Source organism: Ruditapes philippinarum, unplaced genomic scaffold, assembly GCF_026571515.1.
Source record: "Ruditapes philippinarum isolate M1 unplaced genomic scaffold, ASM2657151v2 ctg1394_1_1_1_1, whole genome shotgun sequence".
Lineage (NCBI taxonomy): Eukaryota > Metazoa > Mollusca > Bivalvia > Venerida > Veneridae > Ruditapes > Ruditapes philippinarum.
In genome coordinates, this window is record NW_026859055.1 from 36,466 (window position 1) to 64,162 (window position 27,697).

The 27,697-nt window shown below is 30.6% G+C and overlaps 1 protein-coding gene across 1 annotated transcript; it reads left to right on the top strand.

Annotated features, from left to right (window-relative positions):
• The first annotated feature begins 256 nt into the window (after positions 1-256).
• LOC132755015 (CD109 antigen-like) lies at positions 257-27,620 on the top strand. The gene is made up of 22 exons (XM_060745795.1): positions 257-416; positions 1,371-1,531; positions 2,153-2,178; positions 2,493-2,646; positions 3,279-3,349; positions 3,680-3,805; positions 4,798-4,837; positions 6,333-6,417; positions 6,636-6,726; positions 7,046-7,294; positions 7,586-7,813; positions 8,041-8,139; positions 8,608-8,673; positions 9,081-9,275; positions 9,602-9,751; positions 10,485-10,541; positions 11,504-11,590; positions 13,598-13,648; positions 14,319-14,412; positions 15,031-15,072; positions 17,734-17,751; positions 27,409-27,620. The coding sequence occupies exons 1-22, from the start codon at positions 343-345 to the stop codon at positions 27,528-27,530; spliced, it is 2,286 nt and encodes a 761-aa protein (XP_060601778.1). The 5' UTR covers positions 257-342; the 3' UTR covers positions 27,531-27,620.
• Positions 27,621-27,697: the final 77 nt, after the last annotated feature.

The window sequence follows — 27,697 nt, forward strand, 5'->3', positions numbered from 1 at the left end:
TTAAGTTTTTGGCTTTTAAAGCATGTTTAAAAAATGACCAGTTACACCCATTGCATACGAACAATACTAATGCTAATCTGCATTAGTAATCTGCATGTATCGTGTTACAAATGGACCGTGTGTAATTGATGGACTCAATGAAAACAATATCATTTAAGCAACCAAAAAGTGTTTAAATTGTGATTTTATCGATTTAAATGTAGTCCATATTTTCCTTATCTCAATCCAAGGTTGAGCCGGATTTACCATTGATAAGAGAATAACATTTCAAAATTGTTATAATCGTTGTTTGTAGTGGAGTTTATGTTTTGATTCAAATAGAACTGTCGTCGCTTCTAGCGGATGTTAAGTAATACACGTGAAATGCTCCTAGAACTTTTTATACTGAGCGTGGCAGTATCATTTTCAGATGGAGGGTATGTAATATACGAAAGAAATTATATTATTGAATAAAGAATATGAACTAATTAAACCCGTATTTTAAATAGTAGCAGGTTCTAAAATATCATGTCACATTTTCAACTTCTAAAATGTCACGTCACATTTTCAAGTTTAACTTGACACAGATTCAGTCAAATTGATGTTTTGCGTTTTCTCATGTAAAGTCTAGTGGCCACAATTGCTGAATCCAAATCACTTGCCCGTCATCGTCAATTCTAATGTGTGCGAATCCGAAAAGTTACTATGACTTGTTTCATGAAAGGAATATATTTAGTTAGCTTGTACTCAGTTGCCCAATTAACACTTAATCATGAATGGTTGTGCACCTAAAATTTAGTTAAAAAACCCTTGTAATCCGCAACATTGCTTTCACTAAAAAATGAATTAGCATCTTTTTCTACGAGAGCCAATATAAAATTGAACAAGGTGCAATATTGCTGTATTGTTTTAGTTTAATTATTATACATTATATATCATTAACATGAAATACAGTAGGAAGCAATTCAAGTTACATTAATTTTGTTGATGAATATCAGAATGTCTTCACTTAATTCACAGAGTAAAAGAAATTGTTGATCCTGTAAAATTTAAGTGAGTCTAAAGAAGGAATTAACTATTTTCAAATCTGTGGGTACTTCAATTTTAGTATCAGTACTATCTCTAAACACAATTGTATTCCTTCAGAACTTATGGTTTTTACCCTAATCGCAGACACCGATCCTTCCTGTGATTGTTTTTGTAAAACTCATATAGAATCTGAATAAATTTTAACATTCTTTATGTAAAGAAACAAAACTGTTTAGAACTTAAGATGCACTGTGATTTTATTTTAATGAAAATTAAAATTATAATTAAAATTGGTATTTTTCATAAAATGTCAGGAAAATTTTAAGTGGCTTTGAGACACGATCAGACATTTCCTTTTTCAGGTCATACATAGCTACATTTCCGGACTCATTGATTCCGGGAGTTAATCTAGATGTTAGGATAACTGTCCTTGGAGCATCCGGAACAGTTAACACTGTAGCGTCCTTACACTATGCCCAAAACAATTCGGAAATATCGTCTACCGCAAAGCAAGTTGCAAACGGTATTGTGATCTTTTTAAAATTCGTTTATTTTCAAATTAAAAGTCAAACCGCACTGGAGTTGTAAAAGATGTGCGAGCGCGTGTGTGTGTTCATGCGTGCGTGCGAGTGCGTATGCGTGTGCGCGCACGTGTGTGTGTGTCTCTCATTGTTTCAAACTGATGGTCAAACAAGTATTAGTATTTTAACTGTCCAAAAGGGAAAGAAAAGAACTCGTATTCTTAAATTAGATTGCATCATTGAAATTGTATGTATATTTGTTTGTTTAATTCTTATTCCGATATCAACATTTTTATCATACCTTGACATTCGGTCCACCTAACTGGCTTGCATGTATAAATTACCAGAAATTACCAATTTAACAGCAAAAGACCGATTATTATTCCACATGATTTCTTGAACAATGGCGAGTAGACTCAAAATAACACTCACGGAGAAATTGCACCCTTCCCCCTTCCCCCGAGGATTAAACCATTGAGCAGTACTTTACTGGATGCACTGCCATTTGATTTAAGCGAGTGGACGTATATGTAAAATATAAATACTTGAAGTTAATTATAATGTTGATTTTTTGCTTTTGTTTTACAAGATTTTGTCATCTGCATTTTGCATTATAATTCTAGGTGTTCCGAGTACTTTGGCTATAAAGGTAAACAGTTCCTCATTCAGTTGTTGTCTATAAATCTTTACATCTTTACTTTTTCAGTAGGGATATAAACATAGAATTTAGTTTTTCTGATTATCGATAAGATCCTTGTAAATATGATTGTATCAAAATTCCTCAATTCTACGTAATGAATTGCCAAAATTGTTCAAAGTTTATACATATTTGAATTTTTTTTATTGATACAGCCTCCTTTGAAGTGATATCATCTCAGATTGTCGTAATCGTCATTAATGGCTTTTGACAAAACTGGTCATGCCATCCTTAAAGTGACAAACAAATTGCCACACATTTTTCAGGTACCTGCTGGTTTGTCATTGTCCCAATATATGGTATCTATAAGCGGATCTGGGGGATTGACTTTCAAGAACGAATCAAAAGTCAATTACGAAGCGAATAACCTGTTTTTGTTCCTACAAACTGATAAGACACGCTATTCAGCCGGACAAGAAGGTATGAAGGAGTACAAATAAGGTTACATACGGAAATCGTGATACTCTTATCATTTTTGCTCTTTACAAATGAAATGTCCCCTGGTTTTCCCATGGGGTCACCAATAATGTCTTATGTAGCATAAGTCCACTTCTTATTTCTAAAATATTCATTTTTTTTATCTCACTTTAAGCCATTCCTCGCTATTATAAAAGACATATTATTGCAAATTTATCAATACTTTCTTACTGTAAAAATAGATTTTCTAGATTTTCTAGGGAAAATAAATACAAATGTAATATGGAAAAGAAATTAGCTACATCATTAAATATTTATGTAGACAAACAACTAGCAAGGAAACGAACTAAATCAAAATACTCTCACTCCTCCGACAAGAACAACATCATAAACAAGCAAGAGCATTACTGTTTCCGTTTACAGGTATCAGCCAAACAGAAAACTTCTTCTATTCTTATATGTTAAAGAAAGCCAAAATTTACAGATGAATACTTGCGTGGTGTGTAATGAAAATATGTTTTAAGTCGCAAGGGTTTCTTATTTCTTAGTGACAATAAAGTAGTAAGTAATCATAATTATGAAAAGTAACATATTTTCACTACAACACACATTTCTTTCCTTGCAATTCATTTCAGTAAAGTATCGTGCTATACTACTTCACCCAAACTTGCTCGGTTATAAGGGACCTCTCACAATAACTGTCTTTGTAAGTATTCGTGAATTTTGACTGAATGTAACATGTTTTGACTAATTAAAAAATTTAAATATGCTAATTCCTTGACATATTTATCTTTAACTTTAATGACATGAATAGTTTAAAATTCATTTTTTAAGAAATAAGACTGACTAATTATAAGCTATACATAATTCTTTTATCCCCTGCTGATATCAATGCACAAGAAATAAAAAAAATCCAGTTACAGTTAATGGCAACCGATGGCATTGAATCATAATCCTTGTATTTATAAAACGTCTATCTGAACAACTTACACTGACACACTATACAGTATTAATGCTTATGTTTTGTTTTATACAGGATGGCAAAAGCAACAAGATTGATGTCATTGATCATCTAACAACAAAGGACGGAGTTGTGTCCGGTAAACTGACTTTGAGCCGTGAACCTGTTTTTGGTACATGGACAATTCAAGTTGATGCTGTGGTAACAGAGCTTTATCATCATACATTATGTTATGAATTATTGAAGTTGAACTTAAGTATTTAACCCATTATCCGATATACACGCCTTTTAACGCTCCTTTACCCCCCCCCCCCCCCCCCCATTAATTGTCTCAAATGGTGAAAAAATGTCTTATTTAGGCCCCTAACACTTGTTTTTGTTTGAGAAATGTTGCTTCAAAAAGTGAGCACTTTTTTGGCGCCGCCCCTATCCGAAAGAGACACCAGGGGTTGCCAGAATGGGGATGTGCCCCTTCTGTCTAGGGGGTTTGAAGGGGGTGGCAGTCCCGCTCATCGCCAAGAAAATTTTGGACTTGTGAGAGGCTAAAAATGACCCCAGGTCGATCATAAGGTAACGTGTAACCAACGCTGAAAAGCCTTTGACTGTATCTCAATCCATTGAGAAGTTACAGCACTTTGAAATCAATTTTGATGGAAAAAAGTGATTTTTGGCAATTTTGAGATGTCCCCTCGTTGCCATGGCAACAGGAAATTTAAGACTGAGCATGTCGTTACAAAGGAAATGGTCCAGTCAAATTTTTTGCCAAGTTTGAATAGTATAAAAGCAGTTTTTATAGTTTTGTAGCAATTTGAACTTGTAACTGGAGACTTTTCAATGAAAACAGCAATTATTCCCAAAATGCTCATGCAGAAATGGGTTTAATAATGCATTGAAAAGTACCGTAAGACCTTATCCATCATCAACCGCTAGGATTTCACAATATCTCTTCAAATGCATTAAAATGACTAAACTTTTTAAACCGAAACTTCGGTGTTAGCTTGTCAATGTGTCTGATGTGTAACAGATCAACCAATATGTCAACCTTGCAGTTAACTACAGGATACTGATTGTGTCGTAAATGCACGAAGATATAGTACTAGAATAGAGATTATTTAAATATCTTATATATGTAAATGCACAATATATTTTATTGTTTTTAAATATTACTTCAATTCAAGTTTTAATATTTTCAGAGGAAGGTATTGAGAAAGAATTTCGAAGTAAATGACTATGGTATGGTATTTTGCTACTTCGCTTCTTTAACGCAATAAGTTATGCAATATAACTTCTTTTATGTCTTGCGATCATTATACTTTCAGATTTTATCATTGGACACAAAGTAGTCTTTAAGGCAAATATATAGTTTTTAGACTTCAATTAGACTTTATCGCTTTTATTAGATCCTAAAAATCATACACCAAATTTTCTGACTGAGGAACATAAAATCCTTATCAACTATATCATTTTAACTATTAAGATTTTGAAAAACATTGCAATATTTGTATTATATGTGTTCAAGAAACTCACTATTATGTGTTTGTTTCGAAATCTTTCCTGTGTTGCATTTTTGCAACTTTTTATGTTGTCAAATTGGTCTTTTAAACTTTTAAAAAAGTCTTCTTAGCAATCAAGTTTTTCATAATTGGTAAGATAACATCATATGAATTGTTTTTATTAACCTGTGGTGGCTGATTTCTGTCATGTCTGTTTTCGTGTCTTCGCTTCTCAAAAGTCGATGACGAAGACACGATGAAATGCTCACTTATCTTGTCTTCGCCTTCGACTTTTACAAAGACACGACTTGGCATATTAAACAGAAAAAATAGATCGCAAATGATGAGCAATCTAAATTTATCTAGATTCAACAACTCTTGTTTGAGTTTTAACTACAAAATTTAAATACAGGCACGAATTAAATAAAATACTAACATGTACATTAACGAAAAAAGAAAGCAACCAAAAAATCTTGTGCTCCGATGTTTTATCTCTGAGACTTAGTTTGCTAGATAATACAACATGACCTATGACCTTCATGAAATGCATCATGAATTTTGTGAGAGTGAATCGAACATATAAGGTATGGTTCGAAGCAGGTGGTCTACAACAGCATTCGTTTCATGTTGCATGTTGATGTCTGAAGAAAACATTCATTGCTTTCATAATTTACAAAATGAGTTATTGTGATAGGTATTGCGAGAGTGGCAATATTCAGTATGTTTTTTTATCTAATGAAGTTGGAAATCATTCCTACAGATCTTTAAACAAAGAAAGATTTTTGTTAACAAAATACATATGTATGATACTATAAGTATACCTGAACACTGAAACATTGTCTGAAACGAAATGTTTGAAATGTGAAAGATGAAATCGTTTTTTCTTGTTATATGTCAACTTTATTTAAACTTCAAAATGTGTTTTGTCTTTTTATAAACACAATAAAGAAAATTTTAAACCCATAGAGACAGTTTGTGCGAATAATGAGTGATAATTCAATAGGCAGATTATATTTGATAGCAATTTGTAAAGCTAGCTTTTCAATCAATAGAAATCTTTTTCGAAATCACTTTTAGATTGCAATGTATCACTCAGTCAACTATATTTGTATGTACATTTGCAACTCAATTTCTAAAAGTTTATGTATACAAATCACGTAAAGTAATATTATTTTATTTTGAATAGCTCGTTAAAACAACATAAGTAAACGAAATCATTTCATTTATTTTGGCAGTTGTTCCCAGATTTAGCGTACAGATCACTTTACAAAAAGAAATTCAGCAGACCATGTCTTTTATCGAATTATCTGTAAAGGCAAGGTACGTATTTTTCAGACAAAGACAATCAATATTTGATCGTTTGTGTCGAGCTTATCATTTATTTATTTTGTTTGTTATTGTTTATCCGCCATGTCAAGGAGATTAAAAAAAACCTCTTATTTTATGCCAACTGATTGAAATTAATTTTTATACCGTCGTGCTATCGTTGTGAAAATAACTGCTAACACTGTATTCGCCATGTGACATTTCTATTTCAGATTCACGTTCAATAACGACGTGCTTGGTAATTGTACAATTCAAATCTACAACAAAAACAAGCTCACCAAATTCGTTGAATATTGGAAACAGGCAAGCAAGAAGTGTAAAAACAATCTGATTTATTTGTTTGTTGATAGTTTAAAGGGTATTTAACGTAAGCACAAAAGTATTTAAAATCGATTAGTAATTGATTAAATGCATAATTTGATCTATATATCGATCCTTGATTTATGCTAATAAACTCTGTTTGCCAAAAGCACATTTTTGTTTTACCCTTAATCGTAGGGTATCAAATACTTGTGTTAAAATATGGTAGGTATGAATTTCGTTTGCATAAGGCATATAGTTGATAATATTCAATTATGATTTTGTATCTTTATAATTCTGTTAGTGTTGCTATTATTTCCAGATAAGGGGAGAAGTCAATTTTACAATACCAATGGCGGACTTGAGAAGAAATCTATCAGTTTACGACCCAATAATAGTTCGTGCCATGGTGACGGATAATGCAACTGCTCTCACTATCGCTGCAGAGGAAGATCTGAAATTTAGTTCAGATTCTCACTCGTCTTCTTCTTTCACACAACAACAGACTATTACTATTACAAAGACAGACAAACGAGACACGTTCGTGCCTGGGTTAACATATCATACATCGGTAAGTTGTTTTCGTCATTTTCTTAAGCGGTATGATTTTGTTATGACGAAATACAACATAGTTCACAGCTAATCGTTTGTTTCTGCCTTACTTAACTTATGAAGTGATAAGTATACTAAGAGTGTAAGATACTCATACATTAAAAGGAAAATGATAAACATAAATCATCATTATCTGTTGCCAATTAATTTGAACGATAACAAAAGGTACACTAAGAACACTGATACTGACATTCTTTGAATACATTTTAGTCTGACATGTTTTACATAAAGGGCAACTTATATTTGGTAGATATTTATTGGGCATGATGATGAACCAGTCGGTACGTCGGGAATTATAAACGTTATACCAACAGTGACAACCGCTGAAGTAAAACAATGTAATCTCAATAACCCACCAACAAAGTGGCTTGATATACAGACTACTGTCATGCAAAACTTCACTGTCACGTTTGACGAGTCCGGATATGGCGCTTTAAATGTTCCAATTAGCGTTCATACTGATAAAGTACAATTCGAGGTAAAACACATTTTTTTTAACTTTTGAGCGACATGCTCTTTGAAACCTGTGGCTTACTCCTTATTCCTGTCGCTTCTACTGACAAAAACTGTAAAAATCTGAATCTTTAATTGATCGTGTTAGTATAAAGCCATATCTAATAAAGTTAAATTAATCAAAGCTTTTACATAATTTATACAAGACAAGAAGGCAACGACATTAAAGTTATATTTCTAAAAACCTTATAGTTAATCTATGGGTCGACACAGACGTACATAGAGCTTTATTCCGTCTCAAGCCAGCCAGTGCCAATGCTGCGTATGAATGTCAAACAGATTCATGCACGTGTAAGTATGGTTTCTCAAACACTGCATACCTTTTATAGGTTTGTCTTCATTTTACTCTTTTTATGAATTTTTATGGGCTACCAGTTTTGTGTCAAAATAATTACTGATGACTGACTTAATGACGGATTTTGCTATGTCTATCACCATATTTCTATTTCGAGACTTACGCAGTCAGACCTATTTTGTCATATTCTGAGCTATATTTTGGTAAATTTCATAGATCTTAAGTGCCATTTGCAATGTGTAAATTTACTTTCTTTGTTCACTTGAGAATACTTTAGTTTATATACATTTTTAAAAAGTTTTATGAAAAGAAGCATGAATCTTGGGGCAACATGCTTTAATTAAGAAAGTTTTATGTGTCAAACAAACGCGCTTTATTCATAAATATTATTACAGTTTATCAAGTAAATTTTGTCAATTATCTCCGATATTCTTATATATATTATCTTCAACTATGAACAAAAGGTTGGTGATAATGTTACCATAGTGACAGAAGCAACAGAACAGCTCAATGGTTTGATATCATACGAGGTAATTATTTTGCTGCATTCAGATAAAACATTTGCATTTTTAAACCATTTTGCCTCTCACTAAATATTGTAGGGATACTCAATTCCAATATGTATAAATACATCAATGACATATACTTTTTCCATTGATGTGCTTAGTCTGAAGTATGTCATTTATAGATTATTTGTAGAATTGAACTTAAAAGTCTTATCTTATCTGCAGCTACTTATGTCTACCATAAATATTTTTTGACGTTGTATGCTCAAAGTATTTAAAAAGAAACCGACACGACAAAATTGAAATTGTTGCAAGTTTTAATGAGCCTGCCCAAGGGCAGTGGGTGTTTATATATTAGTAATTTCTTGTTATGATCTTTATTGTCTTCAAAATGTAAATGAATACTCAATTCATTAATATTTTACACATAGATATATGCTCGAGGAATTTTGCGACATACTTTCCTGAATCGCCTAGTGAACACAAAGCGGACTTACATAGATTTGAAGATAACTGGAGATTTGGTACCACAAGCATATGTCGTTGCTACACATCTTACAAGAGCTGGGCACCTGCTCTCAGATTATATAATGCTTAAAGTGGACGGATCACCTTGTAAAAACAAAGTAAGATTAATTATTCATCATAGCCTGTATTCGGGAAAAGTTAAAGCTATTTTCACATTATGGTAATGTAAGTCAAAGAAAGATGTAGAGTATGTTTAGTCTTATTAATCGTTTAATTTGTTTTGTTTATTCTGGTTTTTGTTTTTGTTGAATTTTCGTTGTTGTTTTTTGTTTTGTTTGTTTTGTTTTCTTTTTAGAAAATGCTTTAATTAGAGATGTTTATATAATTAATTGACTTTCGTTGTAATATCAAAATAAAACAAATGTTTAAAGTCATTATTTTTATTATTTTTATCGGTAAGACTAACCTCAAACAATTTATTTAGGTATCTGTCACATACAATGCAACTTCACTAGAACCTAGACAAAAATTGAAAATTGACCTTCGTGCTGACCCAAACTCAACAATTTACCTGATGTTTGAAGATGAAAAGAATAGACTGATAGGAACAGAGAACGATATTTTCTCGGATGAGGTATTGGCATTATTATTGCTGTTGAATATTTATGATATTGCAATACTTTTATATAAATAACACATGACGGTAGAGGTGATTATTGATATTGTCAACTCAAATACTTTTATATCACCACGAGGTGCAGCCTTTAATTATACAGAAAAAAAATCATACAAGAGGATATAAGAAATATCACCGGGGAAAAATATTCTCTATGAAAAAAATGGACCAGAACACATTAAAGGTCTTAGTGACTTTCACATTGTAGGGTATAAATAGGTTGATAAATATATTGTCAACCTTTACAAAAATCTTAATTCTATCAAATATTTGGGTTATTTCGAAAACGAAAGTTATTTAATTTTGATAATAATTTCACATTAATTTTGAGATGTTAAAACAATTGTTTTGAAATTTGGTACAATTTTTCTTTTAAGTCATGATGTTAACAGTTTAGAAATGTTTGTTCATGCTTTCTGATTATACATTCCAAATAAAAACAAAACAACATAAATACACCGTCGAACTTGAGAAAATTCAAACAATAGTCTTTAATTATATTCACATAAGGCATTTACCATATTCTAAGATGAACATTCAAACATTAGTCTTTCACCATATTCACATATGAAACATCATTTTCACTTGTGAAAATTCAAACATAAGTTTTTTTTTGCTATATTTATGTGTGAAAATGTTAAAGTTCAAACATCAGCCTTTTATTATATTTACGAGGTCACACTTTTTTCAGATAACAGGGAAGGTACTTGCATGGAATCAAAATAAAAAGAGTCAAATAGGAAGAAAGGTAAAAGCATAATTATACTCGTATTTTAGTTTTTAACTCGTGTTGTCAAACAAATAATTGCTGCCACATATATTTTCATTTTTCAATATAATAAAATATAATTTGAATATTTTTAAATACATTATATACATAGCTTATATTTCAAAAATATGCATCTAATGAATCTAGGAATTCGGCCTGCAAATATTATAAGTTATCTATATTTTAAAATTCTGCTGCTATTAATGTATATGGATGTTTGATCTGTTTGCCAATCAGTTAATCAGCTAAATTATGGTAGCAGGTGCTTGTGATGTCATTAGTCAGTTTGTCTATACAATGATAAATAACTTTCGATGTCTATAAACAATTATCTCTTATCAGTGGACTATTCTGTCTGGTACTGTCATTTTACTTCTGCTGCTTTATTACGTTATGCATTTTTTTCTGTCACTACATTGGTTTTGTGCTGGCTTTTATAAATATGATGCAAAAGAAAACCCTGCATCATACTCTCATATGAATATACATATATCTCTAAATAAATCTGTAATTAATAAAGAATCTCTATATTTCTAAATAAATTTCTATGGCGGCATATTTCTCCCATTATCTTTTAACTGAAAATTTATCTAGTTATCTGATACTTAAGTTAACAAACACAAAAGGTTGAATAGATTAAAATATAATCATCTATTTTTTAACTGGTAAGTGTTGGCAATTTCGGGCACTTTTTAGTGTTTTTGGAAGCTATATAATGATTCGTAATCTAACAGAGAAAAACATCTAGTTAGTCTGATAAATAACTGTTATTTATCGTGTTAACACGAAAACTGACTACTTAGTCAGATAGTTAACGCGATAATTATATTATTATCTGTTGGCAGAAATATGCCATGATAAATTTCATATTTCATACATGCTCTTAAAACGGAAATAAATTCTGATTATTTAAAGCTGCAAATAAAATGGCTTTATTTCAGAGGACGATCAAAAATGTTTCTTTGAAAGGAAAGCTGTTAAATAGATTTGGAAGGAAACTTTCTTATATCAATTACAAACATGGACAGGTAGACTAGATATTTTTAAAAGCATATTTTATATTTCCATATATAAACTTATTTTTATGCATCTTTATAATATATAAATATAAAATATAATTCAAAATAAGAAATCGACCTAGATTTATTTATATCCACATTCACACACGGCAATATCAATATGCGGAATATAAACATGGACGAGTAGATAATATGAATTCTAACAAGCTTCACTCTATTGTCATGTCAGCCCTAACAAACAGAGCAATCAAGTACATTATTTAACGATATAGACAAAGCATAAAAACAGTTTCGTATCCGCCATTTAACGTCATATATGACATCAGTAAACCAAATGATTTCAGAAAAATAACTTCTACGCTCAAAGTAGTTCAACATATTTTTTTTAATTTTCTTTTTATTAGCATGCTAGAATGGAATTAGATATAATTGTTCTTGCATAGGTATAAGTACCTATGTTACTATATATAGTAGCACAATATAGGTACTTCAAGGCCATTATGGCACAATCTAGGTCATTATGCGATTTCAGCCGCCTTGCTACTCTGCATTATTTTTCAATAATGGGCGAGTGAATGAGCGCACGTGCAAAAAGAGATAATCAACTCTCAGTGACTTTCAATGTCGTTGAATAAACTGTAGTCATCTGTGCCCACAAAAATTTAAGTTCTGATGGCATAATCAATCGAAATCAACAAAGCTAATACTGAAGATCTATTAACTTAGTAACTGTGCAAAAGTCAAATCGTGACTCTCTTACATGACTTCAGATTGAAGACTGTATAGACTTGAAGACAGAAGATATTTTAATAACTTAATAATATGTCGTGTTTAAATATAGATATAAGCATATAATACTAACTGGCCAGCCATTGGCTGCAAAAGTGCAGGGAAAACCGATGGGACATCAGGTGATTGGATGAAAATGTAATGTTTACAAGTACGGAAATTATTTAAGAAACTATAACACTGAATTGTTTTTTTTTAAAACGAACTCTTTCATAAGTGTTTAGGATAATTTCTCATTTGGATCTTTGCATTTCAAAAAATATATGTCAGTTCTGTGATCAGCAGAAAATTTTAGTTAAATGGGGTAACCATCTTTGGGGACATTTTTCGAAAAAATTGGTCGGTCAACCTTATATATCAAGATCATTTTGATGTGTCAGGCATGTCATTCTTCTAGAAAAATCACATCTTTTAGCATACTCAATTTTAAGGTTGGTAAAGCGGTAATTTGTAATAATGTAAGTCTATTGGAAAATTGATACAGAAGTCTCACCTAGAATTACCAGCAGTACAGGGGATATATCTAAGATCGGAGTATCCATAGCTATGTTTGCGACCTGGCAATATCAGATCCGTTCTTGAAAGCTAACAAGTTCATAAAAAATAACACCAGTTCCTAAAAAAAACTAGCACCAAAACTTATTCTCACAGATAAGGGAAATTTATAAAAGTAAACAACAATAAAAAATAGTTTCTCATTTTTTATTTTGTGTTATCAAGTTAATTGGAGGTTGATACTTTTGGAAGTTTTTGGGTCATTGTCGCATAATTGCAAGCAGCAACCAAATAAAGCAATTTTTTTCGTTAAAATGCTTCGACCTTATCGGCATCCGTGATTATATTCATCAAATCTTGCATACTTATTCAACAAGAATGCACTCAAAATTGATAACTATTTCTTAAGTCATACATGTGGAAATCCACCATTACTGATAATTTATAACCGACAAGACATTCATTTACGTCAACCAAAATGCAACGGAAATTTATTGTCGTTTGTGTAATAATTTGTTTCTTCACAGAAAAGGAAAATTAATAAATCAAAATGAATATTTTTTTCTTTCGCAAAGAACATATTTAAGGCGTGTTTTGTTGTTTTCGAAAGAAATAGTCACTCAAATTTCTGAGTTTCCAATGCTTTTTGAATTATGACGCTGTATCTAATTTGTAATTCAAAGCTGGAAACATAGCAAAATAGAATATCTTTTTACTTTTATTCTTTTTCAGAAAAAACTTTTCAAAAGAAATAGCAAAACCTCCGCAGAAGATATCTATCACGTAAATATATGCATAACAGAAAATTATCATCGTTGGAGAAGTTTAATGCCATTACAGGAACATTTAGTCTTATAAATGAAAACGTTTTGTTTTTCTTCTGAAGAAAGGGCAAAATGTGTTTTATAATGTTTTTATAATAGATTTAGAGTTAAATGCTTATCACGTACATATATAAGCGTTGAATTTTAAAATTAAGTTATCATGAAAGAAGCAAAATACAAATTGGTATATTATCTTTCATACAAAGATACTAAATCAATATTGATGTACTAACTGCCAAACCCACAAGATGGTTCATCTATATTGCCAAGAAATATCTTTTCGGAAACTTTAACAGGACACACTTTAAGGATTTGTGAAATATAGACTATAGTATTTTGGGTCTTAATTGGTCATGAAATTATATGTAAGAAAAAGTGAAATAATAGCATTAGAAGAGCTAACTAGTTTGATTTATATACTCATTGGCGTAAACAAAGAAGTGAGTCGCTTCCATTCCAATGCCAAAGCTAAAATATCGAAATATACTTATATTTGATTAATCGATAGATTATGTATGCCATTTACAATTGAATTTTGTACTTACTTACATAATATGTTCTATTATTCAAACTTTATTGCGAATTTATGATTGATAGAAATTCATTTTTATATTGCATACCATTAACAGGAAAGCGGTGTGGTGATCCTCTCAAATATAGACATGTATCAGGAAAAAGACAGTACACAATTACTAATGTTCAACTATGTTTTACCCCAAAAATGTAAGCACTATACCAAAATATTTTTATCTGAAAAAGGATTTGAATAATATTTAATTATTATTATACTTACAAGGTACAAAGCTATATTGGAATGAAAGAACTAAGTGTCTAAACTTAAAAGAGTAGTGTTTGTAAATTTTTTGATTAAGCAGGAAATGTTTTGAAATTACTTTGTTATGTATAGTATAATTATCAAATTGTCATTTATAGCTTTATACTCTTAGTGGCTACACCTTAATATGCATGGCTAAAACAAGACAATACTTATTTTGCTATGTAACAATTTAAGCATTGAAACGACACGATAACTAAGAGCATACTGCTGTTTTGGAACATTTAAGATAAAATAGTTGCCATAGTTGAGAAAAAAAGTTTAAATAAGACCATACGAATATGATCGGGCTCGTCTATCAAAGCTATTCTTGCGATGACAAATATATTGTATGCCTTAAATAATACATTTTTCTTGTTAAAATATAGCTCCAACTTACTCCTGAATTACCAGAATTTGTTTGCAATTTTGATTTTTCTTCTAAATCGGGACGTACTTGTTCATGTGACAAAAATTATATGTTGTACAATATATATTTATCTTTAGTTATTTTTGTTCAATAATAGGTATACATATTACAACATTGCCACCCGTTACCTATCCATATGGTAAGTCTTGTCACTCCATATATAATCCTCTTAATATTTTTTAATATTTCTTGATTGTGTAAAATCAATTTTCTTGAATGTACACCTTATTAATTTAGTTTTTAGTTATGTTAAATCCATGTTATAAATCTCACAATAAACTTTTTTATTAATATAGTAAAAAACTTAACAATTATAATCATCAGTACAGCTTGACAATTATCATCATCATTGAAAATGGATATGATAAGTCTTATCTTGATGATGATAAAGGTGATTATAATTTGGTGAGGATGATGATACAGGTGATGATATAGTTACTTTTATCATAATAATGCATATAAAGATTATTTTATGATGATGCTGATGAAAGTGAGAATAATTAGAGTTTGATGATAATGATGGAGGTAAGGACCATTTTGACGACAGTATAATATAATCATTTTTACTTTATGCTTTTTAGTGGATTACTGATTTATCCGTGAAAATTATATTTGATTATTTCACAGTGAAAATTATCAAAATGTAATTTCACACTTTTCAATGACGAAACTACTTTCTTAAGATTTTCCCCATGTGGTACCTCAATTTTATTTTTGCTGACAATTCTGCAGGCTGTTCAGAGAAAAGCAAAGCTTAAATTAATAAATAACTTAAATGTTAAAAGTTAAAAGTAATAAAAAGAAGAAAACTTACTTCTATTCATTCAGATTACTTATCCCAAATATCGCCCTTATTTTTGTTTTGTTTAATTTTTACAGTCTGAAAAATTTAAGTATCATACGGGCAATAACTGCCGTATGCTTTATGAAAACTTGAAGAACAATGACAGCTATCAGCCCGAAGAATAAGTAAACAAGCCAGCGTTCGTTAGGCAGTCTTTCAACAATTCCAAGTTTTCCAATTTTGTAGCCATTTTTTGAATGTTTACACATCTGTCAACACTTATTTATTGTCTGTTACAATCCCCAAATAAGTTTTCTTTCTTTTAAAAAGGTGTATGACTAACAAATCCAAATGATATCCCTCTGAATCAAACACAATTATTTTCCTCATTTGAAATATACAACTTTTAAAAATGGCGACCGAATACATTTAACAGAGCCAGGTCTAATATAAATTCGCCGTAAGTAACAGAAATATGGATGGATTGTTGGACTTTTTCTCCTACTAGAATTGCTTGTTTTTATTATTCAAATAATAATAATATTTTAATAAAATGAATAATATCACCGCCATTTAACGTTGATTGTCGAACTTATTTTTCAGCCCAAGACTTATTGTATTTAATGAGAAACTTGACTAAATGAGGCTCTCAATGGGGAAAACAGATTTTAATTTTAACGTTAATATTAAGGAAATTTTGTTTTAACTTGTTTTTAAGCATAACATAAAAAGAAAATTTGTCTGTTTGTTGTATAAGATGTAATTTTATTTCATCTCGTAATTTTTAAAAACAGTATTCTCACTCGTGGCTAGTCCACTCGTGAGAATACTGTTTTTAGAGCTCACTCGATGAAATGAAATTTCATTTTAAACACAAACAAACAAATATCCTCTTTATAACAGTAGCTCAAGATTTCAATAATATAATCCGGTAAACATCATATTTTGACTTTTTTAAACATTATCCTAGGCAAAAACAAAACAACAACAACAACAACAACAAAAAACAAACACAACAACAACAAAAACACAACTTTATTTTCATATAAATCGTTTTGAAGGTAATTTCGGACGAATTTTGCGAGTGTGTACGCATTTTTAGGAACGCACATACGAAATATGTATATAAAATAATAATAAACAAGTGGCCATGAGTATTTAAATTAATTATATCAAGTATATTATATGAAAATTTTACAAAACTTGACATTATAATAGATAGTGACTCAAAATATGATTTTGCACATATATCAAATCCAATAAGGCCCAGTCGAGATAAAGTATTTTGTTTAGATTAGATATAAAAACTTTTAATAAGAAAGCATTTTCTTATGGACAGCTGATTTTGTCAAATTTGTTACAAATTCAATCTCATTAAAATCATAACTCTCTCTACCAAGCTTACGAGCGCGTACTGACGGAACATAACATTATTTATATATTCTATAAAACATAACACCTATAAAATATAATGATGATCACATTTCCATCCAATCAAGTTTTTATATCAATTTACGGTCAGTTGCTATATTACGTATTACATATGAATTTTTGCATCATAGCTTGGGGACATTTCTATTGAAAATTGTGCAAGAGTTAAATCATACTGGAGTGCAGGTATTAGTTACCAGTTCTCCAGTTAACGCACTGTCTGTCGGGGCTAAAAATAGAGCAAGCTCGTTGATTGGCTACATTTCTTCTAGCGTTTACTTATTATTATATGAAGGGAAAAGGAAATGGATAATGATAGAAAAATCAAATTTAGATGCTCGTGCATTGGTTCGTCTATTCTGTGGTTTAATATTTTGACGACAGGAACAGTGTTTTCATTTTTGACTTTGTTAAACACCCTCGTAAAAATAAGATAGCATTGTGTTTTGGTGTTTTTTTTCTGTTACATAATTTTGCATGGACAGTATAAAAAATTCATGTCTAAAGATTATTTGAATATATATTCGTAATTTGTATGTACTTTCCAACAATATTATTTCCTCATTTTGTTTTAATACTTTTTAGGTGTGACGTATGCTACAAGTAAGTAACTTTGCTTCCCAGCACCATTTTAACTAACAATTTATGAACATTTCTATCAGTGTGTTGAGTTTTTCTTTTTTGTTGCTTATCGTAAACTTAATGTAAGTCTCAAAGTATTAATTTGCCAAAATTGACGACTTGCAATATCAGAAAATTTAATATACATACAATACCGAAGCGTTTTTCAAATAAATGTTGTCACGGTTTACTTTGTTTTATCTCGATAGGCATTGACTCAGACATGGTTTTGTGTGATTTAAAGGTCTTACTCAGATGTTTTGAGGCTTTGTTTGCCACCTTTACACTTTTCACTGGTTCATTGAGGTTAAGACGAAATTACAACAACATTATGTCATTATAACGAGTTCTGCAATAACTTCATTGCAAAACTCGCTGAAACAAGCCCTGTTATCTGTTGACTATTGACATTCTCTTATTATCTCTGTATATTTCCACAAGATGTGCGGTTTAATTGAATCGACAGCGAGCAATTTATGATTGTGGAATTCCTTTTATAATATTCGTAAAATCACCCTTATATCAATATGATTTTTTTTAACAAATTGAATGCTATTTAACATTAAAGCTTTATAATTTCAGATTTTATTTTACCAGCTCCAGGTATGAGTGTTTTTCTCCTTTTTTCAGTTCACTTCTTTAAGGATTCTGTTTAAACAGTCATGTATAAACGTATTTAACCGACTCATTTCATTCTGTTACGGTAAGTTAATTGTGGAAGACATGGTATGAACGTATTTGGTATTTTGTTACACATAAAGATAACTCAGTTCATGGAATTTAATATTACAACGTCAGACGGACGATGCAAGCAAGAACTGGCAAATATGTTTAACAATGTTTACGGTTTTGTTTTGTATTACTCTTCATAAACATGAAATAAGTTCACCTCACAATGAACGAATTTGAGGAAAATGAATATGATCACAACCATCTCTTTTCCGTTAACACGTTAAACATCACCCAAGAAAAATAATGCACATTCATTTATTTACAGGAAGTACATACGCACCAGGTAAAACCCACGATTTCTTTTGTTACAGTTTTCTTATTTGGTTAAATGAAAAATGAAAATAATTATACTAAACAATCAATGATATGTGCAGAATTCTATATTTTATTTTTAGAATATCATAAAAAGAAGAACCCATTAAGACTTACTCATCACGAAATTTTTTTTGTTTTTTATAAGCAAACATGTATTCTATATTTATAGTGCTTAACTTTAACTGTCATTATCATTGAACCACTCTAGTGCTGTAGTTGGATTGCATCTGAATGAAACATTTTTCATGCTTAAAGTGGTGTCCAAAAAGGAGAGGTGTCCACTCCAGGTTGATTAAGAGGGATACGTTTGTATTAGTATATAAGAAAATGCAAATTTCTTCAGAATCAATATCATATTATTGTTCCACCAAATTGTAAATAAAAATCATGTGAATTTATAAGTTTTAATTTGATATTGTTATTTCTATATTTTAAAGGACGCTTCCCAACTTATGGTAAGTGCAGCTTTTATTTTGTGTTCGTAAAATATCAAGGAGATACTTAAAGAATAAGTAATTATTGATAAATTCTTAAGATGTGACATACGACCGACCATGAATTCAGGAAGTGTATAATGTGATTTTAATTGTCATACAAAATAAAAGCCAACAAAAATACTACAAAAACAAACAAGCAAAATAAAATCAGATACTCGTATATTTGAATGATTTTTTCCTTCAGTTCCGGGGATGGTACCTACGCCTGCTCCAGGTAACATTTTAAAAGTTTTATTATTTTCATATACATCGTTTAGAACGTAATTCCGATGAATTTTGCGAGTATGGACGCATTTATTATGAACGTACGTACAAAATAGGTATATGTGAAATAATAATAAAAAAGTGCCCTTAAGTATTCAAATCAAGTATATTATATAAAAGTTGTACAAAACTTGACATTATAATAGATATTGACTCAAATATGATTTTGTACATATATCGAATCCAATATGGCTCAGTCGTTCAAATAAAGAGATAAAGTATTTTGTTTAGATTAGATATAATAATTTTTGATAAGAAAGCATTTTGTTATGAATAGCTGATTATTTGGGACAACAACAAAACAATATCATACTTTAACTAATTTTATTTTATAGTCATACATAGTGGCATATGTAATTTATCTCACTGAGTAATGTCTTAGTTTATCTTTGGCATTTTATGGGCACGACTCCATTAATAAAAGCCAAAAGGTTTGGATACCGGGGCATACAAAACCCTGTTAGGGCATCCATAGCAAAGCAAACAAATGACACAAAATCAAAACAAGCAAATGGAACAAACTGTATAGCTTTTTGGAACAGTATGTTCTAGAAAATAATTGATCAAAGCAATACTAGTCTTTCAATTCTTCATTCACAAAATAGTCAATTTTCACAAATGTATATGAGCAACAACACAGCATTGACACTGTTGCGCGAAATTGGTTCTGGGAAGCAGAAACCAGTATCGCCAGTATCACAAAATGTCTATTCGCCGGCCGCAAAATGCAAATTTAGCAGACACAACATGTGAAATCTAGTATTTGAAAGTTCATAGAAGAATACATCTCTGGAGTCGCACCGTTGTCGAATTCTCTCTGCTGGTGGTTTTGGTCCAAGCAGCTTTCCTAAAAGATACCTCTTCCGTGGTATTTAGTAGGGCTAGCTGTCTTGAAACACGTCGCTAATGTTGGCTAATCTGAAAACATATCAAAAGAGGACAGAAACAACAAAACAAGCATGACACAAGTATTAAATTTAAGCTCAAATCTTTGACACTTCACACTCATAATTGACCGAGGAGGGCGGGTGGGTTTTTTCAACAATTCATTTCTTCCTTGTTACAATATTCGACGCCAGCGTTAAAAGGATATGACGTAGATACAGTACCTACGTCATAACCAGGGCAGGGTATAAGTTGTTCCCCAAATAACAGAGACTATTCTATAGAAATAGTCATCATTATTTGGGACAACAACAAAACAATATCATACTTTAACTAATTTTATTTTATAGTCATACATAGTGGCATATGTAATTTATCTCACTGAGTAATGTCTTAGTTTATCTTTGGCATTTTATGGGCACGACTCCATTAATAAAAGCCAAAAGGTTTGGATACCGGGGCATACAAAACCCTGTTAGGGCATCCATAGCAAAGCAAACAAATGACACAAAATCAAAACAAGCAAATGGAACAAACTGTATAGCTTTTTGGAACAGTATGCTCTAGAAAATAATTGATCAAAGCAATACTAGTCTTTCAAGTCTTCATTCACAAAATAGTCAATTTTCACAAATGTATATGAGCAACAACACAGCATTGACACTGTTGCGCGAAATTGGTTCTGGGAAGCAGAAACCAGTATCGCCAGTATCACAAAATGTCTATTCGCCGGCCGCCACTAGACTTCGGATGGTGAACGGGAGATTTCCCGTTTTCCAGTCGAAGGCTCCGCCAATAACATATAATATTGGCTTCGCCAATATCATACTATTATTGGCTCCGGCGAATTGAATACTTAAAAAAAAAATAGTCGTGCCAAGCCATTCTATGATTTATAATACAACACTGCCATAAAGGTAATTCAACTTAGCAAATAAAGCAGCATTCCAACAAATATGCATATACTAGCGGTCATAAATCAAATATGACACTATCTGAAACACAATAATTTTGGTAGTAACCATCAGGATCTCGAGTTCAGTGCCATTTCTCTTGACATGAATTTAGCAAAAGCATTCAAACTGCTCCAAATATGTGCTAGCTAAATGTATATACATTTGACAGTGCATTTTTTCGAGATATTAATTTAGCAATAACGTTCAAACTGCTGCAAATATGTGCTAGATACATGTATACAATAAGTGCATTCAGTCAACTGAACTATAAATTATGCATCAACACATCAACTTTTCAAATATACATTTCCTGAACCACTCTATGCCATAGGTGTTCGGCGCGCTGATCGGCCACCCACCCCACAACCCTCCCACCCCCAAAACCATGTAAACTGCAGTATTTTTCATTTGAAACATGTTTTAATATTTGGTATATGCTTTTAATTCAATTACCTTCATTTCCCACAAAAAATAAAAAATTGATTTATATATAAACATATTTAGTAAAGGTATGCAACTCGCTGCACATTTTTCAGCACTCATCTTAATAATAATTGAACTCTATAACCCCAACGTTTTTTCACCAATTTTCAATATTATGGTTCTGAAAGGTTGGAGGGCCGCAAAGTGGGCGATGGTCCCCCGGGGGCAGCCACAAACCAACGCGCCGAAAACATATGCCCAATACAATAGTGACCATCAAGATCGTGAGATCTGCAGGACTCAGAGCAGATATTTCCAATTGCACTCCATGGGTTCGAATCCTTTTAAATCAACCAACATGTTTAATAATGTTACATTAATCAGGTTTCCATTTGTTTTTAAATCGCATGATGTAATTACTTACACTCCATGCGGTAAAGAAAACTAGCAACAATTTAATGCATCATATCGTCGACAAGGCAGAACACTGGTATTACGTTTTAGTATGCTTAGCACCTATTGTCATTAGAATAGCATGCAATATTAACGTGTTAGAAATTGTCCTAATTTTTTACCCCACAATTGTACATAGGTTGCCACAAGTGCACATAGGTTCGAGCTATATTTTTCAATTTGCAGCATTTCACACCACCCATCCTGGTCAGACCTGGACTGTCTTTCTTACAACTGTGTGAAGCGCTTATTCAAAATAAGTACTTAATTATACTAATATACTTAACTGAGCTGTAAAAAGATTTGAAACAATTAATAGATTTCATGGAATATTTACTAATAAAATGTCTTTATTGGCCTAAAAAACATACTTAATTCCCAAACTCCAACAATAATGGTTTAAGCTTTTTGTTGGACATAAATTCAATTTCTACTGCCAGTGTTATAAGCAATTTAAATTACAGAAAATATTCTTTCACTGGTCAGTTTGCAGCATCCAGCTATACTGTCAGTTAAAAGTTGTTTGATTCTGTATTGGTTATTAGTCAATTCAACCAATTAATAGACTTAAATAAGCATTGATTATAATAATACACATGTATTTACATTTTATTTTAATTGAAAGCCGCATTCATTAATCTATCTGCAATACAGAAAGCATTTGCTGATTATCAGCCAAGATATTTTTGATTATCAAATTAAGTATCTGCTGAAAAAAAATAGCTTAATAATATGGTAATTTAAGATTTTGAACAAAGTGAAACCTTAGAAGTTAGAACATTGCCAAAGAATTTGCATCATTTTATTTAAACATTGTAAAGTTAGTGTTTTTATGTGCCTAATTATGTTTATTGTTAATAAAATAATCCAGACAGAAAACGTCAAAGTTTATTACCATGAAGATAAAAAGGCAATCATTTTAAGAACAAAAATTATATAAATATCAAGAGCTTAGATGGACTCTGAAGTGCATAATAATTTATTACAAAATTATGAAAATATTTGTACATTAAATGATTTAATTGACACTAATTAAATAGAATGTAAACAGTATAAAACAGTATGTAATAGATATTTTTGACATAATGCATAATGCCCATCCAAGGCTTTAATTATAATGAGTGAACAGGTGAAAGTCAAATAAGTTTACATCTTGCAATAATTCCTTTCAATTTTATAATGTACTTTCCATCTATGAAAGATAAATCAATGCAATTGGAAATTACCCAAAACGTTCAATTTATATAAGTTTGGGACAGTCTTTTTAAATTTTAGGCATACTTATATTTTATCCTAAACATTTTAAAATATCAGCTGTAGGTCAATAACATTTTTTCAGTCAATTATTTGAAACATAAAGTCAATTCAGCATAACTTGACCATGACAAAATAGGCACAATGTCATTTTAATATCATAACCATGTTATTTTGAAATTAAATAGGGTGTACTTTTTTCACAATAAAATATTGTTTCAACACCGAAATTAAAGTAAGACGATTTATATTTTAAATATCAAACGTCATACCCTCTCTGAGTTTACATAAAAATTGGTCTTGCAATTCAACCAAAGTTGGGTATTATACTAAAGCCAAGAGAAAACTGTCTTGAATGATTTTCCTTTGAACAACATTCAACAAATAAAAGTTAAACGTTGAATGCATGATTTTGTGTAAATATTATCAACAGTGTTTAACACTAAAATTTAAGAAGCGTGTTCACTTTTATTACTAGTTTAGGGGAATGATTACCTATCATATAGCATAAGATTATAAATGGAAAACTATTAACCTCCAACTTAAAGTTTTAAGTTTAATTATGTGTAGATCTATGGTCAAACTGTAAGAAAAAATAAAAAATAAATGATATACTTTCAAATTTAAAGTTTTATATTTGGATGGTGTTCACTATGTCTAAATCATTAAAAGAGGTTCATAATAATTTAATAAATAAGCTATTCATTTATTATATTAAAATATTTATCTTTTTAGGTTGTGTAAAGTAAATAAAAGGTACAATGGAAAATAAATTTTACAATGAAAATTGAACTACAACTTGTCAACTTAAAATTGCAATAAATTGTGTGACAAATATAATTTGTTATAAATCTGTACTATTATGTAGCCTACACCATGAATTATAAACAAAATAGTCAAACAAAGACAAATATTTAAAATTATTATTATTAATAACTTATTATTATTTTTATTATAATTATGAATTCATGACTGTCTTATTATTATCATTAGATCACATCATCATTATTACTATTATCAATTCATTATTATTTTTATTAATTTATTATTATTATTATCATCATCATAATTAATTTATTATTATTATTATCAATTCATTATTATTACTATTAATTTATTGTTATAATTTTATTTTTATATAATGTTTATTAATTTACTATAATTATTATTATCTAATATCTTAATCATGATGTGACTGATGTTGCATTGAAGTCTGTATCTTTTAATTATTGGTGCATTATTAATTTATCAATTTCTATTTAATGTGATTTTAACCCCTTCTTATCCAACATAATTTGCTAATTATGCATACTTAATTTTACCATAAAAACAAGTTAAACAACAGGCCCTAAAAGAAGGCAATGTATTCACATCTAATGATCTATGATAACAAATACTGAAATATAACTGAATAATTAATTTGTTCAACATGTAGATCTAAACCTAGGTTCCACATTGTAAAATAATGTATAAAATAAACATTCAAACAGGAAATACCTCACCTAATACTGTAAGGAACTAAACTACTAGCTCTACTAACATCAGTCACCAATTTATCTCATACAACAATTCATCAAATGTCAGGAGTCATCACAAGACGCTGCTGATCACCATCGCATTTATTTCCACATTTCCCATACAGACCAGTAGTGTATTGTCTTTAATCACATTCTTCCAATCTCTTCCAGTAAAAATAAAATTATAGATCTATTTTGAAGATTTAAAAGCAAATAAAATATATTTTAAAACTGATTAATTATAACTGATTTATTATGAACATGTTAGACACATTTTTTCCGAATTCAGGACAATTAGCACAAGTTAACAAAAATTTCTTGCTTCCACCATTCTTAACGCCATTAAAATAGCAAAGTGCACCTAGCTAGATGAACCCTCCATCATTTTCATTACAATCATCATCGTTACCACACAGCGAATGATTTATCATTATAGCGAGATACAGACATAGCTAAATGAATAGCCGTGGGTGAGAGTAGATCCATGGATCGTCATAGTAAAATTGTCAATTTACGGCAGCAGTCAGCATACAGTAAAGCTAGACAAAGTACAATCTTATGTTCATTTCACAAAACAATGCATATAAATAATTTAAAATTAAACTGTTCTCGAAAAAATCTTTTGAAGATCTAAATCTGAATTGACTAAGAAAACTTCTCTGTCCATATAATATCCTGCTTGATTCAGTGTTCCATGATCCCACCAAAGACATCAAGAACAAATCCGCTTCAATCGTGGAAAATATCAACAAAATTGCTGCTTATAGGACACACAGAAAATCACTGATGTCTTATCGATTCATATCTAAAAGATACTACTATCGATTGTTGTTTTGATCAGCGATTTTTTTCATTTTTTTCAACAATTCATTTCTTCCTTGTTACAATATTCGACGCCAGCGTTAAAAGGATATGACGTAGATACAGTACCTACGTCATAACCAGGGCAGGGTATAAGTTGTTCCCCAAATAACAGAGACTATTCTATAGAAAGAGTCATCATTATGTCAAATTTGTTACAAATTCAATCTCATTAAAATCATAACTCTCACTTACAAATTCAATCTCATTAAAATCATAACTCTCACTTCCAAGGTAGCGAAGTGCGTAGTGAAGGAACATAACATTATTTATATATTTTATAAAACATAACACATATCAAATATAATGATGATCACATTTCTATCCAATCTAGTTTTTATATCAATTTACGGTCAGTTGCTATATAATATTACGTATTACATATGAATTTTTGCATCATAGTTTGTGGACATTTCTATTGAAAATTGTGCAAGAGTTAAATCATACTGGAGTGCAGGTATTAGTTACCAGTTCTCCAGTTAACGCACTGTCTGTCGGGGCTAAAAATAGAGCAAGCTCGTTGATTGGCTACATTTCTTCTAGGGTTTACTTATTATGAAGGGAAAAGGAAATGGATAATGATAGAAAAATCAAATTTAGATGCTCGTGCATTGGTTCATCTATTCTGGGGGGGGGGGGGGGGGAGGTTAATATTGCGACGACATGAACAGTGTTTTCATTTTTGCCTATGAAAAACACCCTCGTACAAATAAGATCGCTTTGTGTTTCGATGTTTTTTCTATAGCATAAGTATGCACGGACAGTGGACAAATTCATGTATAAAGATTATTTGAATATATATTCGTAATTTGTATGTACATTCAAACAATATTATTTCCTCATTTTGTTTTAATACTTTTTAGGTGTAACGTATGCTCCATGTAAGTAACTTTGCTTCCCAGCATCATTTTAACTAACAATTTATGAACATTTCTATCAGTGTGTTGAGTTTTTCTTTTTTGTTGCTTATCGTAAACTTAATGTAAGTCTCAAAGTATTAATTTGCCAAAATTGACGACTTGCAATATCAGAAAATTTAATATACATACAATACCGAAGCGTTTTTCAAATAAATGTTGTCACGGTTTACTTTGTTTTATCTCGATAGGCATTGACTCAGACATGGTTTTGTGTGATGAAAAGGTCTTACTCAGATGTTTTGAGGCTTCCTTTGTCACCTTTACACTTTTCACTGGTTCATGGAGGTTAAGACGAAATTGCAACAACATTGTGTCATTATAACGAGTTCTGCAATAACTTCATTGCAAAACTCGCTGAAACAAGCCATGTTATCTGTTGACTATTGACATTCTCTTATTATCTCTGTATATTTCCACAAGATGTGCGGTTTAATTGAATCGACAGCGAGCAATTTATGATTGTGGAATTCCTTTTATAATATTCGTAAAATCACCCTTATATCAATATGATTTTTTTTAAACCAATTGAATGCTATTTAACATTAAAGCTTTATAATTTCAGATTTTATTCCAACTCAAGCTTTAGGTATGATTGTTTTTCTCTTTTTTCAGTTCACTTCTTTAAGAATTCTTTTTAAACAGTCATATATAAACGTATTTAAGAAAGCATTTTCTTATGGATAGCTGAATATGTCAAATTTGACACAAGTTCAATCTCATTCACATCATAACTCTCTTTAGCAAGGTAGAAAGCACGTAGAGACGGAACATAAACATTGATATATTTTTAATGAGGATGGTTACGAGTTACATTGCTTTATATACATGTATATGCATTGCATTAGCCTATA

Excerpts from the sequence above, each read along its gene's own strand:
- LOC132755015 (XM_060745795.1), top strand. The coding sequence starts at position 343 with ATGTTAAGTAATACACGTGAAATGCTCCTAGAACTTTTTATACTGAGC. Across the intron at positions 9,276-9,601 it reads GATCACCTTGTAAAAACAAA|GTATCTGTCACATACAATGC; the intron begins GTAAGATTAATT and ends CAATTTATTTAG. Across the intron at positions 14,413-15,030 it reads CTATGTTTTACCCCAAAAAT|GTATACATATTACAACATTG; the intron begins GTAAGCACTATA and ends GTTCAATAATAG.